Below are 21,439 nucleotides of genomic sequence, written 5' to 3' on the forward strand. Positions count from 1 at the left end.
TATATTGATTTAAAATCTAATGTGGAAATGTAGGAACTCCTGAGCCCTCTTGCCGAGATTCTGGTCGATTTCTAGGTTTTGTTTAAGAATCCCAACAGGATTGGGAAATGCTGTTACCCTGTTTACCCAATAGTCAAGCAGGCTGCAACAAAATCAGAGTACCAGGTATCTTTATAATCCATTTCTGATTATTCATAATTACAGGCAGTGATGGCAATGAATATGTGCAGTGCTTTTTTCAAAAGTAATTTCTAAAAAAATGCAAATAATCCTAGTGGAACTTGTCAGATACACAGCACTTGAGAGGATCAATGCTCATGACCATGGATATCCAATATATTGCTTTAGTTCATCATTATTGACTATATGGCTGTTCATGCTTTATAACATACTGCATAACATGCTTCATTTTTTTTTTTCATATCCTTTCCAAATATTTTGGTTTGAACTCCATGTCAATAAAACCAATTTCTCTACCAATTTGAGAAATGGATGGGACAGGCTAAATTACACCACCCAAGAAATGCTTGAAGCAGTTCCACAGATAAAGCTGCCCCCTGAAATGATATTTCTAAGTACAATTTTTTTTTTTTTGGCAGATAAATTTAGAGAGAAGTATAATTATGCATTATGCTTTGAGAAAAACAAAATACTGTATCTTAAACTTCTAGCCATCAATTTTGTTGCAAGGCACCTTCATAATATAGCTTTATTTCACCACTTGCCATGCTTCTGAATCCCTTTGGAAATTTCATAAATATGTCTATAGTATGTTATATCCTTCCTTGCTGCAATGTGATTGTGAACTAAATTGTCATGAGAAAAAGCACTATAAAAATCCCTCTGCTAACAGGCTATTTCTTATAGTGTTGTTTCTGATTTTGTAATTTCAAAATAGTAATTACTGTTTCTTCTGTTTGTCATGAAAATACAGTTCTTACATAATTGTGTGGCTAAGGTGTAAGTTCTCTAGCAGATGAAAAAAATGTAATAGCAGAAATAACCACTAAACATAGAAAGAGCCAGTTTAAAAAAAAAAAAATCAAGGTTTCCATGAAGAATCACTGAACACTAAAACAGTTCTTTAATTAGTAAAAACGTACTGTAAAAATATGATCCCCATTTTCATATCACTAAATCACAGTGATATGCTAAAATAATTAGAATTGGTTGCACTTTTGCTGAAAAAAAAAAAAATGGAGCAGAAATCTGCTCTCAGTTCAGTAGGGACAGCCTGAGACAATTCATCTGGAGATAATAAGCCAGATTCACAGCCTGTGTAAGTTGTACAGTTCCTCTGATTTCAACTGTGTCACACCAGATTTAAATCAACTCAATATTTGGTCCGATATGCACAGTCAAGAGATTACACACATAGCACCAAGAGCAGACTTTGGCTGGAGGAATTACATTGCAAACACAGAAAGTAGCAGGGCAATTAATTTTTTTTTGTGTGGTGAGCATGGGCGAAGGTCTTGGAAATAAGCATTTGCAGTGGATAAGAACTCTCTAGTTCTTTCAGTGAGGATCTTGGTGCAATGTGAAAAATAGAAAAGTCCCCACATCTCTTTGAAGTCAGAATGCAGAAGATAAAGTCGCTTGTTTTCAGGGTGAAAAGTCCTTGGTACAATCAGCTGGTGCACAAAAGGAAAGAGCTGCTCTGTGCCACTGCCTGCAGCATCTGGAGTTGGCATTTTGGGTCCTAAAAACCTGGGGTTCCACTGCTGTCAACAGAGCTACTCAGCAGACAATGAGGTCCCTCAGAGTGGATGGATAGACACGTGGGTAAATTCTGTGTGTGGCTGAATCATCAGCAGCCACAGAAATGTGTACTATGGCTCTACTCTCCTCCAGGTACAGGAATTTTACACCAATGCAAATCTAATGACATAAATGCAGTTACTCCTGATTTATATGAGGAAATTTTTTGTTCCCTCTGAACTGTGACTTTACAGTATACATGGCTTTCAATGATCTTTCTTTTTTCCTTTTTTGTTTTGTTTTGGTTTGTTTTGTTTTTTAAGAGTGGCTGTAGTAAGCAAAATTAATAAAAAGCAAGGCTAGAATTTGAGCCTTCTGGCTTAGATTCTGCTTAGAGGAATAGGCCATGCCTAGAAAATGGGAATCAGGAAAGCCAAGTGAAGTGTTAGTGATATGGAACTATATCAGCCATCACAAACAAACTACCTTAATTAAAGTGTTCAGTGCTAATCTAATGTAAAAGCCTCGTAAAGTACCATAAAGAAGCTGAACTAATTTTTTTCTTACATTGCAAAACTGTTTAATATTGTTTAACTTACCATGACAAAAATCTGTGGAGGAATGAATTTTCATTGCTGTTTACTAGTGCATAGGGGTTTAACACATATACAGTGTTTAATTCAGAGTGGGAATGCAACTTTTTCCATTTTGTTTAATTCAAAATGTTTTGACAGCTTAACTTGCTATCACTAAAAGTTTAATCAATCGGGCATTTAGGGGAAGCTGCTCAACTGGTATAAATCTTTCTGGTGAAAGTCATCAAAAAAGGCATACTGATTACTGCTAAGAGGAGGACTTGTGATATAAAACCAAATATGCTAAACCCTGTAACCAGATGAGTTCAGCCATCTGATCCTGCCTGTGATGTCATTTTCAGAGAGCTTTTCTTTGAGTCTGACATCATGAGGAACTGAACTTGCCTTTCAGCCAGTTCCTACGCTGGTTTTAAGAAATCATGTTAAGCTAAACATGGCCACCAAAAAGAATGCCATGGCAATGTTGGTATTGCAAAATACCAACACTGTGATAACCAGAATTAGATGGAAGAGCCTGAAGTTAAACAATTGAAATAACTAATTTATTTTTCATTGGGTTTGGGTGGGTTTTTTTTACTTGGAGAAAGGAAATTACTGTATGCAGTTAAAGGTGGAAGGCTCTTCCAGAAAGGTTTTGCTAAGAGCCGCTCCAAATATCACATTTTAGCACAAATATCACATCCAAATATCACTATTTACATTGTATATAGAACATAATATCTTTGTCTTGTGATGGGTTTTCTTCATCATCTCAGTGAATTTTATTCTATTTCTTGATTTAGAGCATGTGAGTGGAAAAGGCAAATTATAATATCTAACTGTATAATTAAACCCTTAAACCCTTATTATTCAGCATTTATAGCAGTTATTTTTTAAATAGTGGTAAATTTTTCAAATTATTTGTTGGAATACTGTTGAGTTTTGATGACCTTTTTCATTGCTTTCTGCATTAACTTATAAAGGCTTTTCACTGTGATAAGTGACACATTCTGAGAGGAAATCACTGTGCTTGAAAAATATCATTCAGCCCAGTTCTGTGTAACTCATTTTCTTATTTGTTTATTGGGTTATAATATGTCACAATTAGGGTAGATTCATGGTCACATGAAAAAAAGGCATTATTCCTATGGGATGACTCCATGAGAAATGGCAGAACTGGCCTTCAATTTGTACTGGCTTCTGCGTGCTCCTGCCCAGGAGGAGCTGGTGGAGATGGCATAAACTGCAGCAGGAGATCTCCCAGGCAGTCAGGCTGCTGTGCTTTCACCCTTCCCCATCTCTTTGTTGGCTTCACAGCATCCATCTCCTTGACTTCTGTGATGGTTTTCCTTCGTTATTTTACCTTTCCCATTTTCTCTCTCCTATCCCCTCCTCAGTCATGATCAGAGAAATACTCCCTCAAAATCACCTTCCCATTGGAGTAGCTGAGGACTATAGGCACCAAAATGAGTTTTAGGACACTGAGCCTGTTTCTCAGCTTTCAGTTCTGTCCACTTTATTAACTGAGACTCATTTCTTAGTCCCCTTTTACTTTGTGAGCTTTGGGAGAACCTTCTTTCCTGTGCCCCATATTGATGTTGGGTTGGGTATAAACGATGGTAAATGTTGTTGCTTGTTGATAGCAGCCTTTCCTTAGGCAAAATGCCCTTTGATTTAATCGGGGGGCAGAGCCCATCCTTGGCACTGCTGTGGCCTTTGCTGACTGTACCAGGCAGAGAATTGATTTATTTTTCACAATGTGCAAGTTTCTGATGCTGACCAATTCTGCAGGACATGGTGCAACAGTTCTGACTCATTCCACCCAGTTTAAGTTCCACTTTTTCCCTGCTGGATTTGGGGATTTGACCCAATGACCAGAGTGCCTCTCAAATGACTGCAGGATCAGCCATGCTGCCTGTGGTAACATCTTCACAGCACATTCAAGAATTTATCTGAAGTTTAAAATCATCTACTTCATCATCCAGGAAAATTCAGAATGGGAAAGTAGTACTAAATGAATTTAGTACTATCACAAATGACCGGTGGTTTTAAAATATATAGTTACAAAAGTCTTACAAGAAAACCCTCTGATTAATAACTAACAATAATAATAGTTGCATGCACAAAGAGCTGCACTAAATCCTGTACAATATTTGCACTTTGGCAAGAGTATTTTTGTTTCATATCACATACATTTTGTTAAGTAGAGGAAACACTGCTTCCCTGGTGCTTTTGTTTTTCCCTCTGGATTGTAGCAATGGAGCACTTGCATGTTGTGTTTGATGCCTTGCATGATAAAGACATGCAATGGCAAGTTCCAGTCTGCATGCTGCTTAATGAATGTTTTCCTTTTCTCTCCTTCCCTGTTATGTGCTTACAGAAGACAACTATGTGGAAGGTGGGTGCTTTCTACCTTATTTTCCTAAGCTCTTGTTTTTCCCCTCTGTTCAGTGGGTTTTTTTTTTTTTCCTTCTGCTTAATGTTATAAAAGTACACATATCATTCAGCACGGTAAGTTGTATTTTTCCCCCATAAAGGCTTACAAGTTTATGAAATAGGTGTGATTTATTTTTTCATACAGAACACAAGCAAAGCTCCTTGGCCTTATTGCTGTAATTCCAGAATATCCATACTGAAACAACAGGATCTGTACTCGTGTGACTGTTACCATATCCAAAACCTCTCTGGAGATTTGCAGGACTGATTTCTTCTCATGTTCTGTATGAAAAACACTGAAAGAAGCTATTTGTCCCATCGATGTGGAGCCAAAGTCCTCCCAATAAAATAGTAATGCATGTTAAATTCCCATCTTTTAATTGCTTAGGAAAATAGAAAGTGCTTTTCTCTTTAATACCACAAACCTTGCTTACCCTAATATCCTTTACAGCACAAAGCTTTAGGAAAAGAGGTTTTCTGTGTAACTTTTCAGCATAATGCACTTGCCTTTTGGACATTGTGAAAGAAGCAGCATGTGATTTTAATAATTATGTTGGTATATAATTAAGTCCCTTTAAAGAAAGTATGGCATAGGGCAGTGGAAACTAAGGCACAATGCCATCTATCCTGAATATTGGTAAGTAAGTCTATTAGCTGGTAAAACATGCAAATATATGATAGTTTTAAAGTCTTTTTGCTTATAAGCCAAAAAGTGCAGGTGCTTTTTTTATGTACAAATATCTTTAAAAATCTCTCTGAGGTGAATCTCTGCATACTGGACAAACGATTATTTATTTGAAAAATTTAGTTTACTTATCTAAACTGAAAAAAAAAAAATTGCTTTAATTTTATTCCATTCCAATATTTTAAAGGCTATTTTAAAAGCAAGGGCTTTGTAAACTAACTCATGACTGTCCTGGCATGACTCTGACCCAGGGTGCTCATGTGAGCCACTCTGGGGCCTGAGTTCAGTCAGGTTTCAACTCACCATGGGCCACTGCCTGCCTGCTGATTTTCTCAAGAAGCCCTGAAGTCCTGGTGCTTCTTTTCTCTGTGCTGCTGTATACAAGGGTGAAGGCAGGTGCTCAGATTTAGCACATAGATGATGCTCTGCAATTTTATTAATGTATATGTTTTCCCAAGGAGAAGGAAATTTCAAACAGTTCTGGTGCTTTACTTGTGGGCACTGCCATTCTCGTACACGTCACTAAAATTTCATTTCCAATGTGAGATAAAAATGTATTCAACAACACTGGGATGGAAATTCTAGCTGAAAAACATAAAAGCTTAGAAATAACTACCTAATCTTGTGTTTGATCTGTGCATAAAACTCTTACTGGTGTCAACAGGAGTCTCAAAATTTGAATTAGGTTCAGTATAACTAGATAAGGAGGTTAAATTACATTTCATATATTCATTTATGCACAGCAGTACAAGATAAAACCTGGATAACTGTTAATCCAGACTTTACCTGAACCTAATTCTTAAAACTGCGACCTTAAATTTATTCCAGCACAGGTCTGGATACTTATGCATATATTAAAGTTACAAAGCATGAATATGTAAAAATGGAAGCATAGAATTGTGTGTCCAAAGCACAACTTGATATCTGAGCTAAAATTTTTCATCTTTGATCTCTGTGATATCTGAGCATCTCTGTAAATTAGGTGACATAAGCAAACAGAAATATGTAATATTCAATTTTGTATATACTGCTGGTAAAAAAGGCTATCTTTTTTATTTTCATTTTACTGAAGCTGTACTACACTTTAATACCTTCACTGCAGGATTATCACGTTTAAATTTTGTTTTGGCCTGTGCTCTGCATGGAACTCACACACCAAGCTATGGTGTCCTATCTTCATATCCCCTTCCACTATCCCACCCTGTGCTCCTTAACTCTCTCCTCTGAGAGCCAAGTTCAGGAGAGACTTGGAGTGGATCACACATGAGGGATTCCTTCTAAATCTTGAATTCCTAATTCACAAAGAAATTGAAGTAATGGTGCACAAATGAGTGTTTTCAATGTATGGGAGGCCTATACGTGGCTACTTAAGGATAAAACTTCCAGGTCTATTAAAAGCAGACTTTCATTTTGCAAATCTAGCAGTGATTGCTGTCATGGCAGATTTAGCTGCATCATTTTAAACCCCTCTGTGGAATGAACAGGTACAGTGCTAGTAATGCTTCACTCTTCAATAGCCTTCATCCACAGAGTGCAAAAATATCAATTGAGGTGGGCATCATTATGTGCCTTTAGCAAGGGAGTATAAGTGGCCTTATTGCTTGCAAATAAAGAAACACAAAGAGTGAAACAAAAACAGTGTCTTGAGGAGTAGTGCTGAATTTTTTAATTGGTAGATGTTTGGTTTGAGCAGTGTGTGTCTTTTCCATTCACTTGACTGCATTTTTTCATTGAACAACACTGCAAGTGACTCTTAAAATTCGAGCAGTTTTTAGGATGTCTTCAAGAGGTACTTCTGCTATTTACATTTTTTCTTCGAATTGTGTAAGAGTCATCTATTTGCAACGGACCAATTTCACGTATCATTTTAACAAAAATAGTAGCTATCAAGCAGTGATAATCTGAAGCTTGACTTTTGTTTACGTTTGTGTAGCTATGAAGTTCATATGTAAACGTGAGCTAGTAAGAGATCACCTTTTTTTGCATTCCCCTGGGAGACAGGACAGTGATTTGTTTGAAGGATCTCACATAAAGCAGTGGCTGAAAAGTCACTGTTTCATTAAAGAAAAAGATGTTGCAATGTTCAACTGGTTTGAATTTTCCTTTATCAAATACAGTCAAGTTAAAAGTCTGAGATTTCTTGCTGTAGTTGCCAACACCAAAAGATAAAAGACAAATTAATCAATCACAAGAAGACACTGATACTTCCAAAAGGCCACGTGGCAGGGGATCCAAGGAAGGACACTCAAAGAATGAATTAAAAAATATCCCTTTATACTCTGTGTATTCAGCAAGCCTCTCTTGCAGCAACACTTACAGAGAAAGAGCACCCATGGAAACATTTCCATTCTCTTTCACAAGCTGCAGACTGCCAGTTCAGCTGTGTGATGTTTCCCAGGCTATGCTGATGCAGGCATCCCTTCAGGATCACAGTCAGCTTTCGTTTACATTGCTGTGAGCCCCAGGTAATCCCACCAGCTGCAGAGCTCTGTGTTTGGAAGCAGAATTTATTGCACAAGAGATCAGGCACATCAGGCCCTTCAGTTTAACTACACATCTAAAATGAGTGACATTAAAAAGCAATAATTCAACAAAACCATTCTTAGTCTACTTAGAACATCACTTGAGATTTGGAACTGATAAGAGAAGAATCATTTAGACTGATTGTAGTCGGGAGGATCTTCTTTGAACTACTCCCAAGCAGCGTGAGTCATTTGTGCACCTAATTTACTTTGTGAATTAGAAATCACAGAAACTCTCTCTCCAGGAAGTCTGCTTTCCAATAAAGGGAAGGATATTTTATTGCTCACCTTCTTTGTGTGAATTTATTTCAATTAATTGCAATTAAGAAAATAATGTATGGGTTTTTGAGAAGAGGAGCACATTTTACACATGAACAACCAAAAAAACTCCTGAAATGGATCCTAAAACAGCTAAATTCAACAAGAATAAGTCTGGTTTTTAAATCAGACATAAAAAATGAAAAAACTTGATATATCTAAGAAAAATGTTCTCCCAACATAGCATTATATTCAGTGAGATTTAAGTATCATTTTATTATCACGAATTAAAAAAGATGAATATTTTTCCTTGAAGAGTAACAAAATTTGGCTCTGGATGAGTGATTATCATTATGGACATCTGCTTTGAAATGTCACTAGACCTATTTTGGTGTGATAGGATTTCATCTCAAGTATAAAGCAAAATCTATTTCTCACAGATTGAAGAAGTAGTTGCAGAAGCTGTCACTTAAATTTTCTTTATTACCATGTATTTTATATTGCATATGTAATAATTTGCCTTCTCTGGAACAAATTCATTCTACTGTCACATTTCACACAAATAAGGAGACATTCTTTGCATTATCATTTCAATGTGATGAATAAATTTTATTTAATTACCTCAAATGCTCATTTTTATGAGGGGAAAAAGATCAGACCCAGCCCATTTTTCAGGTTTAAACTTCTCCAGGGTTTAAACATCATTTCATATGTAGAGGACAGGAAGTCCTCCCAGCAAAGCGTTCAAAGCAATATAATCAAAATATGATAAAGACAGGCGGATTATTAAAGGAATTGGTTGGATTTAAAAGCATTTTATTATTTCCTGTCAATGCAAATACTGCACAGAAAAAAAAAAATACACACTAAAACAGCACCCAGTGTTTGATTGCAGTTCTGTTACTTGTAGCCCAAAGCATTCCAACCAGTGGTTGAAAAATGCTCTTTGATTTCCCTCTGTGATACAGACATCTTCTAGGAAACAGATGCCTGTCACAAAACATTTTTGTCAGTGTGACAACACCACCTTCCCGTGCTCCCTTGTTCATTGCTGACTGTGCTCTTGTTTCCCTTCAAGGTCTGGCGCACCTGATGATGGGCGACCAAGGTATGGGCTCTGTTCCTTTTCCACTCTGCTTTCATTGTTTCTTCTTGTTCTGTAGCTGCTTTGAATCCATCACTGCAACCGATGGGCAAATGCTTGAAAGCTGTCTTTGGCTGCAAAGAAACACATGGTTTTAGTCACATCTTTTTCTTGTTTCATTTTTTGATTTTTTTTTTTTTGTTTGCTCTGTAAGCTTTTGTCCTTCCTGCCTCCTCAACTCCCCCTCTTGCAACACAATAACTAAAAAAAAGAGGTGAGAGAAATAAGAAAGTGATTAAGAACATTTTGTGTATTTATCAGAAAATACAATTATGGGTGATCCTGTAAAAGATAAACAAAGTGCAAGACCACTCTTCAGATAGCTCCTGCAAGAAGATGCTCCTCTTGTAACATTGTACATTGAAGAGTCCATTTGCATTAATGCATGGCTGATTGGAAATATGCAGAAAGCACCTGCTCCTGGCTTCTGGAATGCTGAGAGTACAATTTTGCTACCTAACAAAACCAGTGATTTTTTCCTCCTAACCATTGTCCATGTTATCTTTGTGACAGTCTTTCTTATCTAAGCATGGGTTGTTTCTGTGTTTCTCTGCATGTACACGATTGGGAAGAAATAAACCGAATCCCTAATATGACACTGATTGCATCTCCATTTGTCTTCAGACACTTACCTTATTCTTTGTCTCTTCATGTTCAGATACTATTGCATTTACATGTACTCATGACTCTTACTGTTGTTTCTCTCCTCTTCTTTATTCTCTTTTTGTCTGGAAATGCTTTCTTCATGGAACCATTTCACCAAATCCATAGGTAAAAGTAAAGGTATTACATGATTTTCTTTATTTTTAATGCCATCAGTATACTTAAATGTATGTACAAATAATGCAAGTAAATGTAAAATTTTTGCACTGGTAACATGAGGTAGGTATGTTCTTACAGTAAATATTACATGGATGTCAAGGTAAGGATAAAGTTTGGTTCCTGATTTTGTGAGGGATGAGAAGCTTTGGCAGTGATAAAAGAGGCTAAAGCTCTAGGAAGTGTTCATGATGAAATACCAGCCACATTTTGAGGTATGCCTTTTTCTGTTCTCAAAGAGCTGCAGTCTAAACCACCAAACACAGAAAAAAAAGTGTGCTGCTGTTCAGTAGAGACTCTCTGGGGATAAACTGTGCAGGGTCAGTCCACAGCTTGATGTACATTTAACATGGGAATAGCACTAACTTTAGCAAGTCTTTGCCCTGAGAGTTCCCTTTTATATTAATCACTTGAGTGTATCTGAGATAAGAATTGGACAAAGGAATGAGGAAGAAAAAAAGCCAAAGAGAGGTGTGGGGTTTCTTTCAGATTTTTTTTTAAATTCTTTTTGTTTCTTTATGTAAAGAATGCCAGCGTGTTTATTTCCCTTCTCCCAGAGGAAACAGTGCAGTAGGGGCAAGAATTTTTTCCTGTATGAATAAACATCAGGTTTTGCTGCAAGGACACTTGTTCACAAGCATTGTGTAAATATATATTTTATGATAAGAAGGTGGTCATTAAAAGCCATTTAATCTCTGTTGCATATGATGAATAATACAGTTCTATTCATCTTAAGCATTTGTCAGGGGGTGCCTGTTCTTTGTATAAATCAGAAGTGCAAGTCTGTATGGTCATACTTCCCTGACTAGTTGAATTAGAAACAAACTTCCAGGTTTGTGGCTGTCTTGGCTGATTTAGTGTTTCCATGCCTAGGAACTTCATGTAATGCAAATACTGTAAATGCAAACCTGTAGTGTGCCTTTCCCCTTCGTATCAGACCCCCTGGAAAGACTCTGTACCTGTACAGGTGGGACACCATTTGTGTGTGTTCTGGAACTCTAAGTCTTCTTACTTAGGAAAGCTTTGAAGCAAGCATGAAAACGAATCTGCTCATTACTTCATTTTATCAGATCGTTTTGTTTTGTTTGCTATATGACTGATCCTTTTGTTTCTTAACAGTACCTAGTATGCATGGTTTCCTTATTACTTATTATTATCTTATCCCTAATCAGTGGATATCCTGGCTGCAGTCACCTTAAAATGACATTTTTTTATTAACTGAACCTTGACACTATAGATAATTTTTATTAATAATGCACAACAATTTTCCTAGATTTAGCAATACACAGAATAAATTTTGTAGTATGTATGACACCAAAGGGTTTTTTTATATGAAAGGAGTAAAATATAAATATTATGAATATTTATTATGAATAGTAGCTGACATGGAGAGCAGATTTTTAGCAAAATAGAAATTTTTCTAGAATTGTGTAACATTTAGACTTCTATACTTTTATTTTTAAAGGTTTAACAACTATATATAAAAAAAAAACCTTACCTGTATATATTAGCTACGTTTAATGTTCAGTAATGTGCCATGTAACATTATTTAAACACCAGTCATCAATCATCTAATCATTTGACTACATTTTACCTTTCATATTTTGATTTTTATTAGATTTATCCAGGTAATATAGAAATAATCATTACTATGTTTTGAGAATCACAATACTTCTGCACATATCATGGTGTATATTTGTTCAAATTGATGGAGAGGGTTTATATGTGTACCAACTCCAGTGGTAACAGAAAATATCCCTCAGAGTTGAGCCATATCCTGAACCAGGAAAAACCAGCCTCATTTTGTTGACTATCCTGAAACTTTACTAATATCAGCTATTGAAACCTGTGGCTTGAAACAGATCTGATAACACACATTTGTAACACATGACCAGATGAAAAATTAGGAGGGTGATGGAAAGGAATGAAGGGAAAAAAGTGGAAACTCCTTTGTTATAAGTTCCATTCCTTGAGAGGTATGCAAGGGAAGTAATTGTAAAATTCTGGGTGATTATATAATGAATTAATCTTATTTTGGAAATATAAGCAATAAAACACATTTAAGGAGTTTTACAATGTAATTTGTCCTGAAGAGTATAAATGGTTGAAGTATCACCATCTCCTTTAATTGTGTAGATATTCTTTGGGATGCTGGAAAAGGAGAAAAAAAAATAAAATCAGTGTATCTTCAGAATGAGGGCAGGCTTTTAACAAGGTAAGGACCTGCTGTTGACAGAGGAAGGAGAAATGAGACAGCCTTCCCAACTGGGCAATACTAATTTCAGTAGCATCTCACAATGCCCTTGATGTTTGACATTTAGTTGTAAATCTAAGCTGGCATAACCTGGATAATCTCCCCACAAATCACTCCTTGTAGATGCTATGCCTAATTCTAGGAAGATCTGCAGTCCTTTATCTATATTGGCATTGGTTTATTTTCTGACAGGCACCACATATACAGAAATATTTAGGAATTCGTTTTTCATCCCCTGTTTAGAACTTTAGCAGCAGGGTTGTCACAGCTCTGATGGTGAAAAGACATAGGCAAGCTAAGGTTGGTAAATGGTGTTGATGTTTTTACTAGACCACATAAAATGCTACTCAGAGCAATTGCTTGAATTCAAAGCAAACCTTAAATCTGCTGTTCATAACAGGCAGATTTGGTTGCCCCAGACAAATTTGTGCCCAAAAAAACTTTTGTCTGCTCTCTGCAACTGCTGGAGGTGGTCTCGTAAAACCATTTCCACATACAGGCCTTGCCTCATCAAAGTCACGCAGGATTATTTTGTAATGGATTGTAATACAACTAAACTTAGATGGCAACTAATGCAAAACACTCAATTTCTTTATTAAAAAATAAAAAATCTCATCCTCCCCTTTTCATATTCTTTTGGTGAGCAATGAAAAGACTTTTTAATTCACAAACTAAGAGTGACATGCAATACTTCATTTTTATACTGCAGTTCTCTTAAGCCTATACATATTTTTACCTATACTTTATTTATATGTAATTATCATACTTTTGACTATATATATTACTCATTCTGTACCTAAATGCTATGTTCATACTCCTGTTCTCTTATTTTAGAGATTATGTGCAGCTTTAAATTATACATGAGTCACTCAGGTTCGTAAAAAACTATTAAATGTTAGCTAGCTGAGCAATAAGTGTTTCTACCAAAAGATTGATAGTACAACTGCAATTTATTGTGTTAGATTGCAGGCTTTTGACATGCTGGTGTTTGCTTTACTGTGTATAAATGCTGAAGAAAGACTTCCGAATGGCAATTTATGTATGTGTCAACATCCTTGACAAAGGAAGGCAAGTTTTTTATTGCACAGGTTATCATACAATACCCCTAACACCAAAGTGACACCGCTAATTTTTTAATTATCAATCACGCAATTCATTTGACAGCTGAAAAAACAGAGCATTGAAAAACAAAAGCATTTTAAATAAATCCTTAAACAATCGGTGATATAGCTAAGTAATTATGTAGTGCTTGTGTCATGCACCACAAATCTCACCTTGTGCTAGTAATCTCCCCTAACATCAAACTGTCTGGAATTTTGGAATTTGGTCATTAACCTTCCTGCAGCCACAAGTCCATCTTACTGGAATCACTTTCATTTTTGCTCTGGTTTTGAAGAACTAAGATGCTCTTGGCTTCTTGCACTCTCATTGAAACGCCTGTTCCCCCCCCATCTGCTGTTGTGTGTGCTGCTTCAGAGCTGAGACACATCCATAGCCCAGCCTTCCCTGATCCAAGCAGCCAACAGTCCAGAAACCCTGTAAACACTTTGTCACAGCCCTGGACTCAAGCTCAGCTCCTTGTTTTTGGCTCAGTGCCCTGCTGACATGGACTCACTTTCATGTCTTCTCGACTGCAGCTGTATTTTGCCTGGCAAGCACAAAACGTGGATGGAGGGGGTTCCTGACTCCCTGGACTCGTTCACACAGTTCTATATCCTAGGTGACAGCAGCTGGTTGGAAAGAATCCCTGCTAGAACCAAAGTGAGGTCATTTAGGGGTTTGACACACACTGGGGTTGCCAGGGTCGGGTAACTGAAATTGTTTCCAGGTGACATTGCAGGAGAAGAATGAATAACTTCAGCTTCCCCACTCAATCTTGTAGTTGCTTCTACTGACAAAAAGGAACAAATCAACAAGGTTTAAAAATTTAACCGCCATTTAACAAGTCCTAAACATTTTGAAAGTCTTGGAAAATTTACAAAATTATAAGAATTTAAAAAATATTTTCTATAAAACTACCATTATCTTTAAAGAGCGTTATTACAATTTCTTTAATAAATTAATGAACTTTACATACAAAGTTCCTCAAAGTACTCCAAAGAGCAGTAGCTACACATCATATCTCTTCTATGATGATGACTTTTTTTCTAAAGGATCTCATCAGCATAGTTAAATAGAGGCTGCTCACCAAAACTAGTTATAACTAAGTTTTTTGTGTGTAACTCATACCTCCATACCTAAAAATATATGTTCCAATAAATATTTGTACTATCCTTATATTTGTATGATCAATATGTTCAAATTTTGGTTGAATATCATAACGAACTATGCACTAAATGTTTATTTTGATGCATTGAAGCAAGTAATTTTCTTGAACTTCAGTGGGTGATACCCTGCAACCCTGGAACATTGACATTTGAAGCTGCAGATTCAAATTTATGTTGAAATATGATCAATAAACGGTCCCCAAGGAGACAAAAAATGCAGCAGAACATGGCTGCTGAAGAAGTTTTCTATCTGAAGCACATGGCTCAGAAGAAACCAACCAACATCAGGAACAGAAATGCAAATTCTTCCTTGAGACACACACAGGCGAAATTCTATCTGAGATGGCTGATTCCTCGTCAGCAGTGTGCCAAGAAATTGTAAGGACCTGTCACACATATCAAGAAAACTTTCTGATGAAAGGGGAACACAGTTATTTTTAAAATAAAATCACCACATGGTGATGTCCAATCCACACCAAGAGTTCTAGTGCCTTACCACCATGAAAATAAAGAATTTACCATGCTCTGAATCATTCCGATGTCACTCAGAATTATCATGTAACTTGTGTGTGTTTTTCATAGACTTCCTATGGATTCAGGGGAAAGACAATAAATGTGTGACTCTGGAGGGTTTAATGTAAAAAAAAATGTTATATTTGCAAATGTGTAGATTGCTGCTGGGTCCAGTAAACATTGTGGTAGGAGACAGTACATAAGCAAGGTTTTGGCTTCCTCAGCACAAGGCTCCACTTTGAGCACTGGTTTATCCAGAAGATGGGCATGCTGACAGAAATCTTTCAAAATAATATTCAAGTTCTTTCAAGATGAAGGATGTGCATTTTAGGCCAAAAAGTATGAGGGGATTTACTGGGGATGGAAAACAGTTAAGCTGTCACTCTGAAGAGGTAAAAAAAAAAAAAAAAAAAAAAATAAACAGCAGGTAAGCAATAAAGAAATAGGAAAATTTAGCATTTCTTCCTTAAAGCGAACTTTTCTTTTAATGTATGTGTAAATGTACATAGAAAATGAGGATTTAAAGCTGCAGTGGTCTGTACCTTTTTGCACAGTGAAATTCCATGAGAGTTTCAGACATATTTCACAGACATTTCCAATGAAACAGGTGTATTCCTTGGATATTGGAATGTCCTTGAAGCTTCTTCTGAGCCAAATACATCAACAGAGTGACACTAAAGATTTCAGTTTCACCCGAAGATTGCACTGTGTCTTCCTAGGATAAAATCCAGTCCTTGAAATCTACAAGAGCAACTAAACAAATGAGCCCAACAGAATCTAATTTCTCTTATTTCAGTGAAAATCAAAAGTAGCTGGAAATTACTGTACATCTCAGAACAGAAGTCTCAGCTGATTTGAACATTAATCCAATCAATCATGCTCAGTGGAGTTTCACCAGCTAAGTGGAAAGAAATTAGAGCCCCAAGGAAGAGTATTTTCAAACATCTCTAACATTTATCTACATGCAGGATTACAAAATTCTGGACTAAACTTTATCACGGTTTCTAAAGAAACTAAATCGAATGAAAGTGAAGAACTCTTAAGAAGACTGCTCTAAAATTGTGTGGTATAACTGAAAATGGGGACTGTGCTCTTTAAATGCACATTATAATGATACTTTTCCACCAAGAAGAACTCCCTGCAAAGGAATCGAAAAAATATTTAAATATTCAGGTCAGAATCGATCATTCTTATAGAAATAAGAATGCTGCATACAAATTTTTTTTTAACCTACTCTTTACAAGAATTTTCTTTGGTGGCAATAACATGCCAAGGTATTTAGAAACAACAGAAATTTGAGTTATCAAGTCGTCTTTAAACTCTTTTAATTAAAGAATATATAATTTACACTGGTACTACTAATACACCTCTTTCCTGATTTTCAAAGACTTCTATAACCCTGATGTTTCTAATTGCTCAAAGGTAGCTTTTTATATTTACTTCAGGGTCTACCTAGAGCAATTAAGCAGAACAGTGAAATCAAGCAAAGAACTGGGAAATTCAGGAGCATAAAGGAGGATTCCCATAGGAAATCGTGGAGCATGGAACATGGACTTTGCTATGAAATTCTGCCCTCATCATTCTTTTGATTGTTTTCATAGATACCAACCTGTTATCCAGAGATGGTGGTTTTTTTCAGACTTGGGAGGAAACAAAAGTGACTGAATCTTTTTATTGAATGAATTTTTTTCTAGTGAAAGGAGTCCTTTCTTCCTCATTAAATCTACATTCAGGGCAAAGGTTTTTTTTTTCTGTTGGCACCCGCTTAGAACAATTTTCTGATCAGCATTGCATTTCATTTACAGGCAGTTTTTGTAATTTGCTGCTATGACTTAGAAGTTCTGGTACATTTTTTTTTCCCCCCTCAAAGTAGACATTTATTCTTTAAAGAAAGGAAGCATCTGGACTGATTCACTGGCAACTAATAAAGCTGTATAGAAGCAACCTTGGATAACAAGAGGCTACCACAGAACACCTGGCACTGCTGGCATCACAGCCTTGACTTCAGTAGCTTCTCTGTATTGGGGGTGGGAGGAAATAAAAGCAGCTGGGTCTAATCCCTTTCATCTGCCTTTGCATATTCTTCAGACGGAGGGGAGTCTGCCTGGAAAGCAAAATTCAGCATGAAGTGAGTATAAGTCTGGGAAATTTTCACTGGGGTTACCCTTAGCTAACAGGTCTGTCTTGAATTCCATATTGTGAGCCGTGGTTGTTCCATTTTTGGGAGCATCCACCCAGAGGAGAGGAAGATAAATATCTTTCTGTGGCCCTTAATGCTCTGCTCCTGAAGCATCTTTTAGCTGACCAAAACCTGAGAGGTTCCTGATGACAGCTGCACTGGTACTTATGTGACCCCACTCCCAACCAACAGTAGCATCTCTGCCTAGAACTAGAAGTCAGGAAGAATTTACTTCATTTCCTACTTCACTGAACCTGAGTTATATCAAAAGGTGCCAGATAAGGGCTTTTGATCTCAGGAAAAGGGCATTGCAGGCCTTTTGCTGGCAATACAAGCTGGTCTTTTGGTTTTCTCAGTTAATGGCTCTGCTTAACCACTTGGTCTTGCAAGGTACATTTAGTATTTCTACAAGTCCAGGAGAAATATTTTAAAAAACCCCACCAAAGTCATTTACGTACAAATCACCATTGAAAATTATGTTTGCAAGCTGTGATTTTACTGTTGAAGCTGTGCAAAACACAGCATAAATTAGTTTTAAAGCCAAATGCCTGTTTGACAATGCTATTTGCACTATCAAGGGATGTTTATTTAAATGGATATTTGATAATATTTGTATTAACTGTAACTACTGACTAGTTGTTATGTAATTTTCAACTTTAGAAGAGTCATTTGGCTGTGGTTGTATTGAACTCCAGCACTACTGTGTGTTTACATCATCACAAAAGTGATGGGAGATTTCAAAGAGTTCTATTTTAATTTAATCTTCATTTGCCTGAGCACCCCTACATCACTGGGGTACAAGTAGTGAACTGGTGCTTTCATTTCATCCAAATGCTTCTGAAAACCATTAATTTTGTGGTTATCCCTTTAAGTTCCTAAGTTCTTGCATCATTATGCACCTTCAAACACAAAGAATGCAGCTGTGACTGTGTCTGTCATGCACTGATATTTTTTAATGTCCTTAGCAGATTTTTTTTTGTCTCTATACTTCTCTGCAGTGAATTATTCAAATAAGAATACTGTCCATGGCTGTGACTGTGTTATGATACTGGAAGAAAATCTATATTTCAGAAAAGAATAATATAAAAGTATCTAAGTGCAAGATTGGACCGACAAAGCTAGGCTTGGAAATCAGTAATTCCATACAATTCTCATGCAACATATTTATCTGTACAGCACTTTTATTCATCCTATATGAGACAGGAAAATGTCTATGGCAAATCTATATTCTGAGCATTACACAGCATTACACCTGATTCCCACTGTTAGTCTGCTGCTCCATACTTCCCCAGAGCAGAGAAGGGGCTGTTCAGGCTGCTGTGAAGAGGGTAAATTCCTGCATTCCCTTTGAAAATATATTGGGAAGCACTGAATACATGGAGTAAAACAGTAAGTCATTCCCAATTCTAAAGGACAAATTCCTCAGCAATTTATATTAACATATACAAATATATGTACAAACATATACACATTTACCATACATTTCTGGAGCTGTGCTCAGGATGTAGCCACATTAGCAGGTAAATAGAACATTCATCATTTTACCTCTCAGAAATGGCTCTATCTCAGGTTCTATAATACTTTATATAATGACAAATATGTAATAAAAACCACTCATGTGTCATTATGTGTCATTTATTCTCTCTTCCTGGAAAACACATGCATTTGGATATTTATCCACTGTTCTAAAATAGCTGATAGAGTTACACCTTGCTAACAAGACTGTTCATTTTGGTTGTCCCTGAAATGAATAGGCTTGTTAAAGAAACAGGTCTTGGAGAGTTCTGCATTTTTATCAAGCTGTTATAAAAGCAAAATGAAAGTTTAATTAATATTTTCCTTTTCAAAACACCTAAAAGATCTGTATATCAGCCCTATAGCTTTTAATAAGTACATATAACTCTCAGAAATGTACATATATCTAGGTCATGCTAATTATCCACCTTGGGAGGCAAGAATGTGCCTATACTCCTCTACCTAGCTGGCATACTCTTGAGACCCAAGTCAGAAGAGCAGGCTTCAGAAAGTCTAAAAATACATTTATTAGGTTCTTAGCCATTAAACTGCTTAAACAGGAGGTCTCCCATGTACTATCTGACAGCCTGTAATTTCTATTATGCAGGAAATGAGACTAGATAATCAAAAACAACCTTTCTGGCCTTGAAGCCTATGAATCACAGAGAACATAAAAATTGCTGTGGTACCATGTAAGAAAATTGTCAGACATTAAAAGAGCCACACCATTTTTACTTTATTAGTGGCACTTTTATCATGTTTCTTGTGCAGATGGAATTATGTGTCAATGAGCTCCCCCAAGTCAAGCCCTTATGGACTAATTGGAAAAAAAATCATTCAAAGCATTCCCTCAAGCATGAAAACTGACACACCTTCAGAGGAAAGCCTCAAACATCCATGGAAGTGTGAATCAAAGGGAGGTTAATCCTTCTCAAACTTCAATATTTTCCTGTGGTTATTTATTGTTGAATGCTTTGAATTGAATGCTGCAGTTAATCTCATATTCAGGAGCATTATGCTGTTTGGTATTTTTATTTTATACAGGTCCTCATAACACATTTGCAACAGGTTTTGGAGATCTTCAAGTTATACTGTAAGAAATGAGCTTACCTGGTCATAGAGTGACTGCTACACCAGATAAACCCTGGCCAAAAAACGTTGTTGTGGATTATTTGTGCAGCAAAGCCAGAGCTGTTCATATCTGCCCTTTGATACAGGGAAAAATGCTTATACAAAGCTGAAAAATTAAATAAGAAATAGAAATTGTGGTCTAGGCTAGGAAATGCTGTGGACTGGAGGGTAACACAGTCCCATAAGAGTGCTCTGAATTAGAGAGAAGAAAGATTCAAACTTATAAGACCCAGAGTCTTTTAATATAAAGACTGAAGTCAGTGTTCTAATATTTAGTTTCTCTTTGAACCTCACCATTCAAATTTATATTCACTGAGAGTTAAGTAGTCTTTTTTAGTTGCAATATGCTCTCACAAAAGGAGAGGATGGAATCATAGGCTACTTTACTGAAGGACTTATTATTCTACATCAGAATTATCTTTATTCATGAAGACTTCAAACACTTTCTTAATGTTCAGTTTTACTGTAGCTAGGAAAAGATCCTGTTATTTGCTAAAATTCAGGAAGACAAATGGGATGATGTTGTTTCTCCCAGAACATATGAAAAAAAAATTAAGGAGTTATTTAATTCAATGGAGTTAGAATATTTCTAGTTTAAAAAAATTTCAAACCTTTCCCCGGTAGTACATGTGAAAGCCAATTTCTGAGGTATATCTTCTATTGCCTCATCACTGGTGTTCAGTTACACACCTTGTAGACTTAACAGGCTCTGGGTGATTAACATTTTATTGTTTGATAATTTATTAATACAATGGGTCAAATATATGTACAAGCAGCTGAATATGGATCACTGGGGAAAATGAAAAATCATATTCACTTGGATGGGGAAAAGTGTCTCTCCTACAGATTTTTCTTTATTTTATGCACTAATTATTGATATGTATTATGGAAGCATCTCTATGTGTAGCTAAGAGGAGATTTCTCTTTTGGAACACGTCTGTCCTTGTTTTCTAATCTACCTCTGTGTCCTCAACGAAGCTGGCAGTTGTACAGCCATCAGTGAATTGACTCTGTGGGGGAAAGCCATGGGGAAGTGGGATAAGGAATTCTGATTCAGACTGAGAAGTGGGATTCACATAAGGAAAAGCTGATTGCTATTTGTCCACGTCTTTGGATCGTGTTCAAGCCACACTGGTGTGTTGCAGAGGAACAGGCTTCAAGCACGTGGCAAATCCATGCCCCTGGTTCCTCCTGTGCTGCTGCACGGTGAGCGTGGGCACTTCAGAAATTCTCTGAGCAGCTCTCGGTGTCATCCCTCAGAACTGGCAGCAGCTGGTAGTCTCAGAGAATTAATTTCTGGGGAGTGTTTGAGTGCAGGGCATATTAAAATGTCACTATGAGGATGCTGTGCTATGTTTGAAGGCCGATACAGAGGAATTGACAGCTAAAAGCAAAACAAAACATAAAAAAGCCATTCCAAAAACAACCATAGACCCTCCA

The 21,439-nt window shown here is 36.6% G+C and overlaps 1 protein-coding gene across 19 annotated transcripts in view; it reads left to right on the forward strand.

Annotated features, from left to right (window-relative positions):
• NRXN1 (neurexin 1) overlaps window positions 1–21,439 on the forward strand; it is a 673,407-nt gene that overhangs the window by 68,861 nt on the left and 583,107 nt on the right. For 9 of the 19 annotated variants that reach the window (XM_053972537.1, XM_053972532.1, XM_053972539.1 and 6 more), the window contains exons 2-4: window positions 4,657–4,674; window positions 9,256–9,285; window positions 10,093–10,104. The exons of 4 other annotated variants lie outside the window; for them this stretch is intronic. In XM_053972537.1, coding sequence (XP_053828512.1) covers window positions 4,657–4,674; window positions 9,256–9,285; window positions 10,093–10,104 — 60 coding nt within the window. Of the gene's footprint in view, window positions 1–4,656; window positions 4,675–9,255; window positions 9,286–10,092; window positions 10,105–18,424; window positions 18,442–21,439 lie in introns of all 19 variants that reach the window. 6 more of the 19 variants (XM_053972550.1, XM_053972533.1, XM_053972531.1 and 3 more) reach the window with 4 other exon arrangements.

Source organism: Vidua macroura, chromosome 3 (assembly GCF_024509145.1).
Source record: "Vidua macroura isolate BioBank_ID:100142 chromosome 3, ASM2450914v1, whole genome shotgun sequence".
NCBI lineage: Eukaryota > Metazoa > Chordata > Aves > Passeriformes > Viduidae > Vidua > Vidua macroura.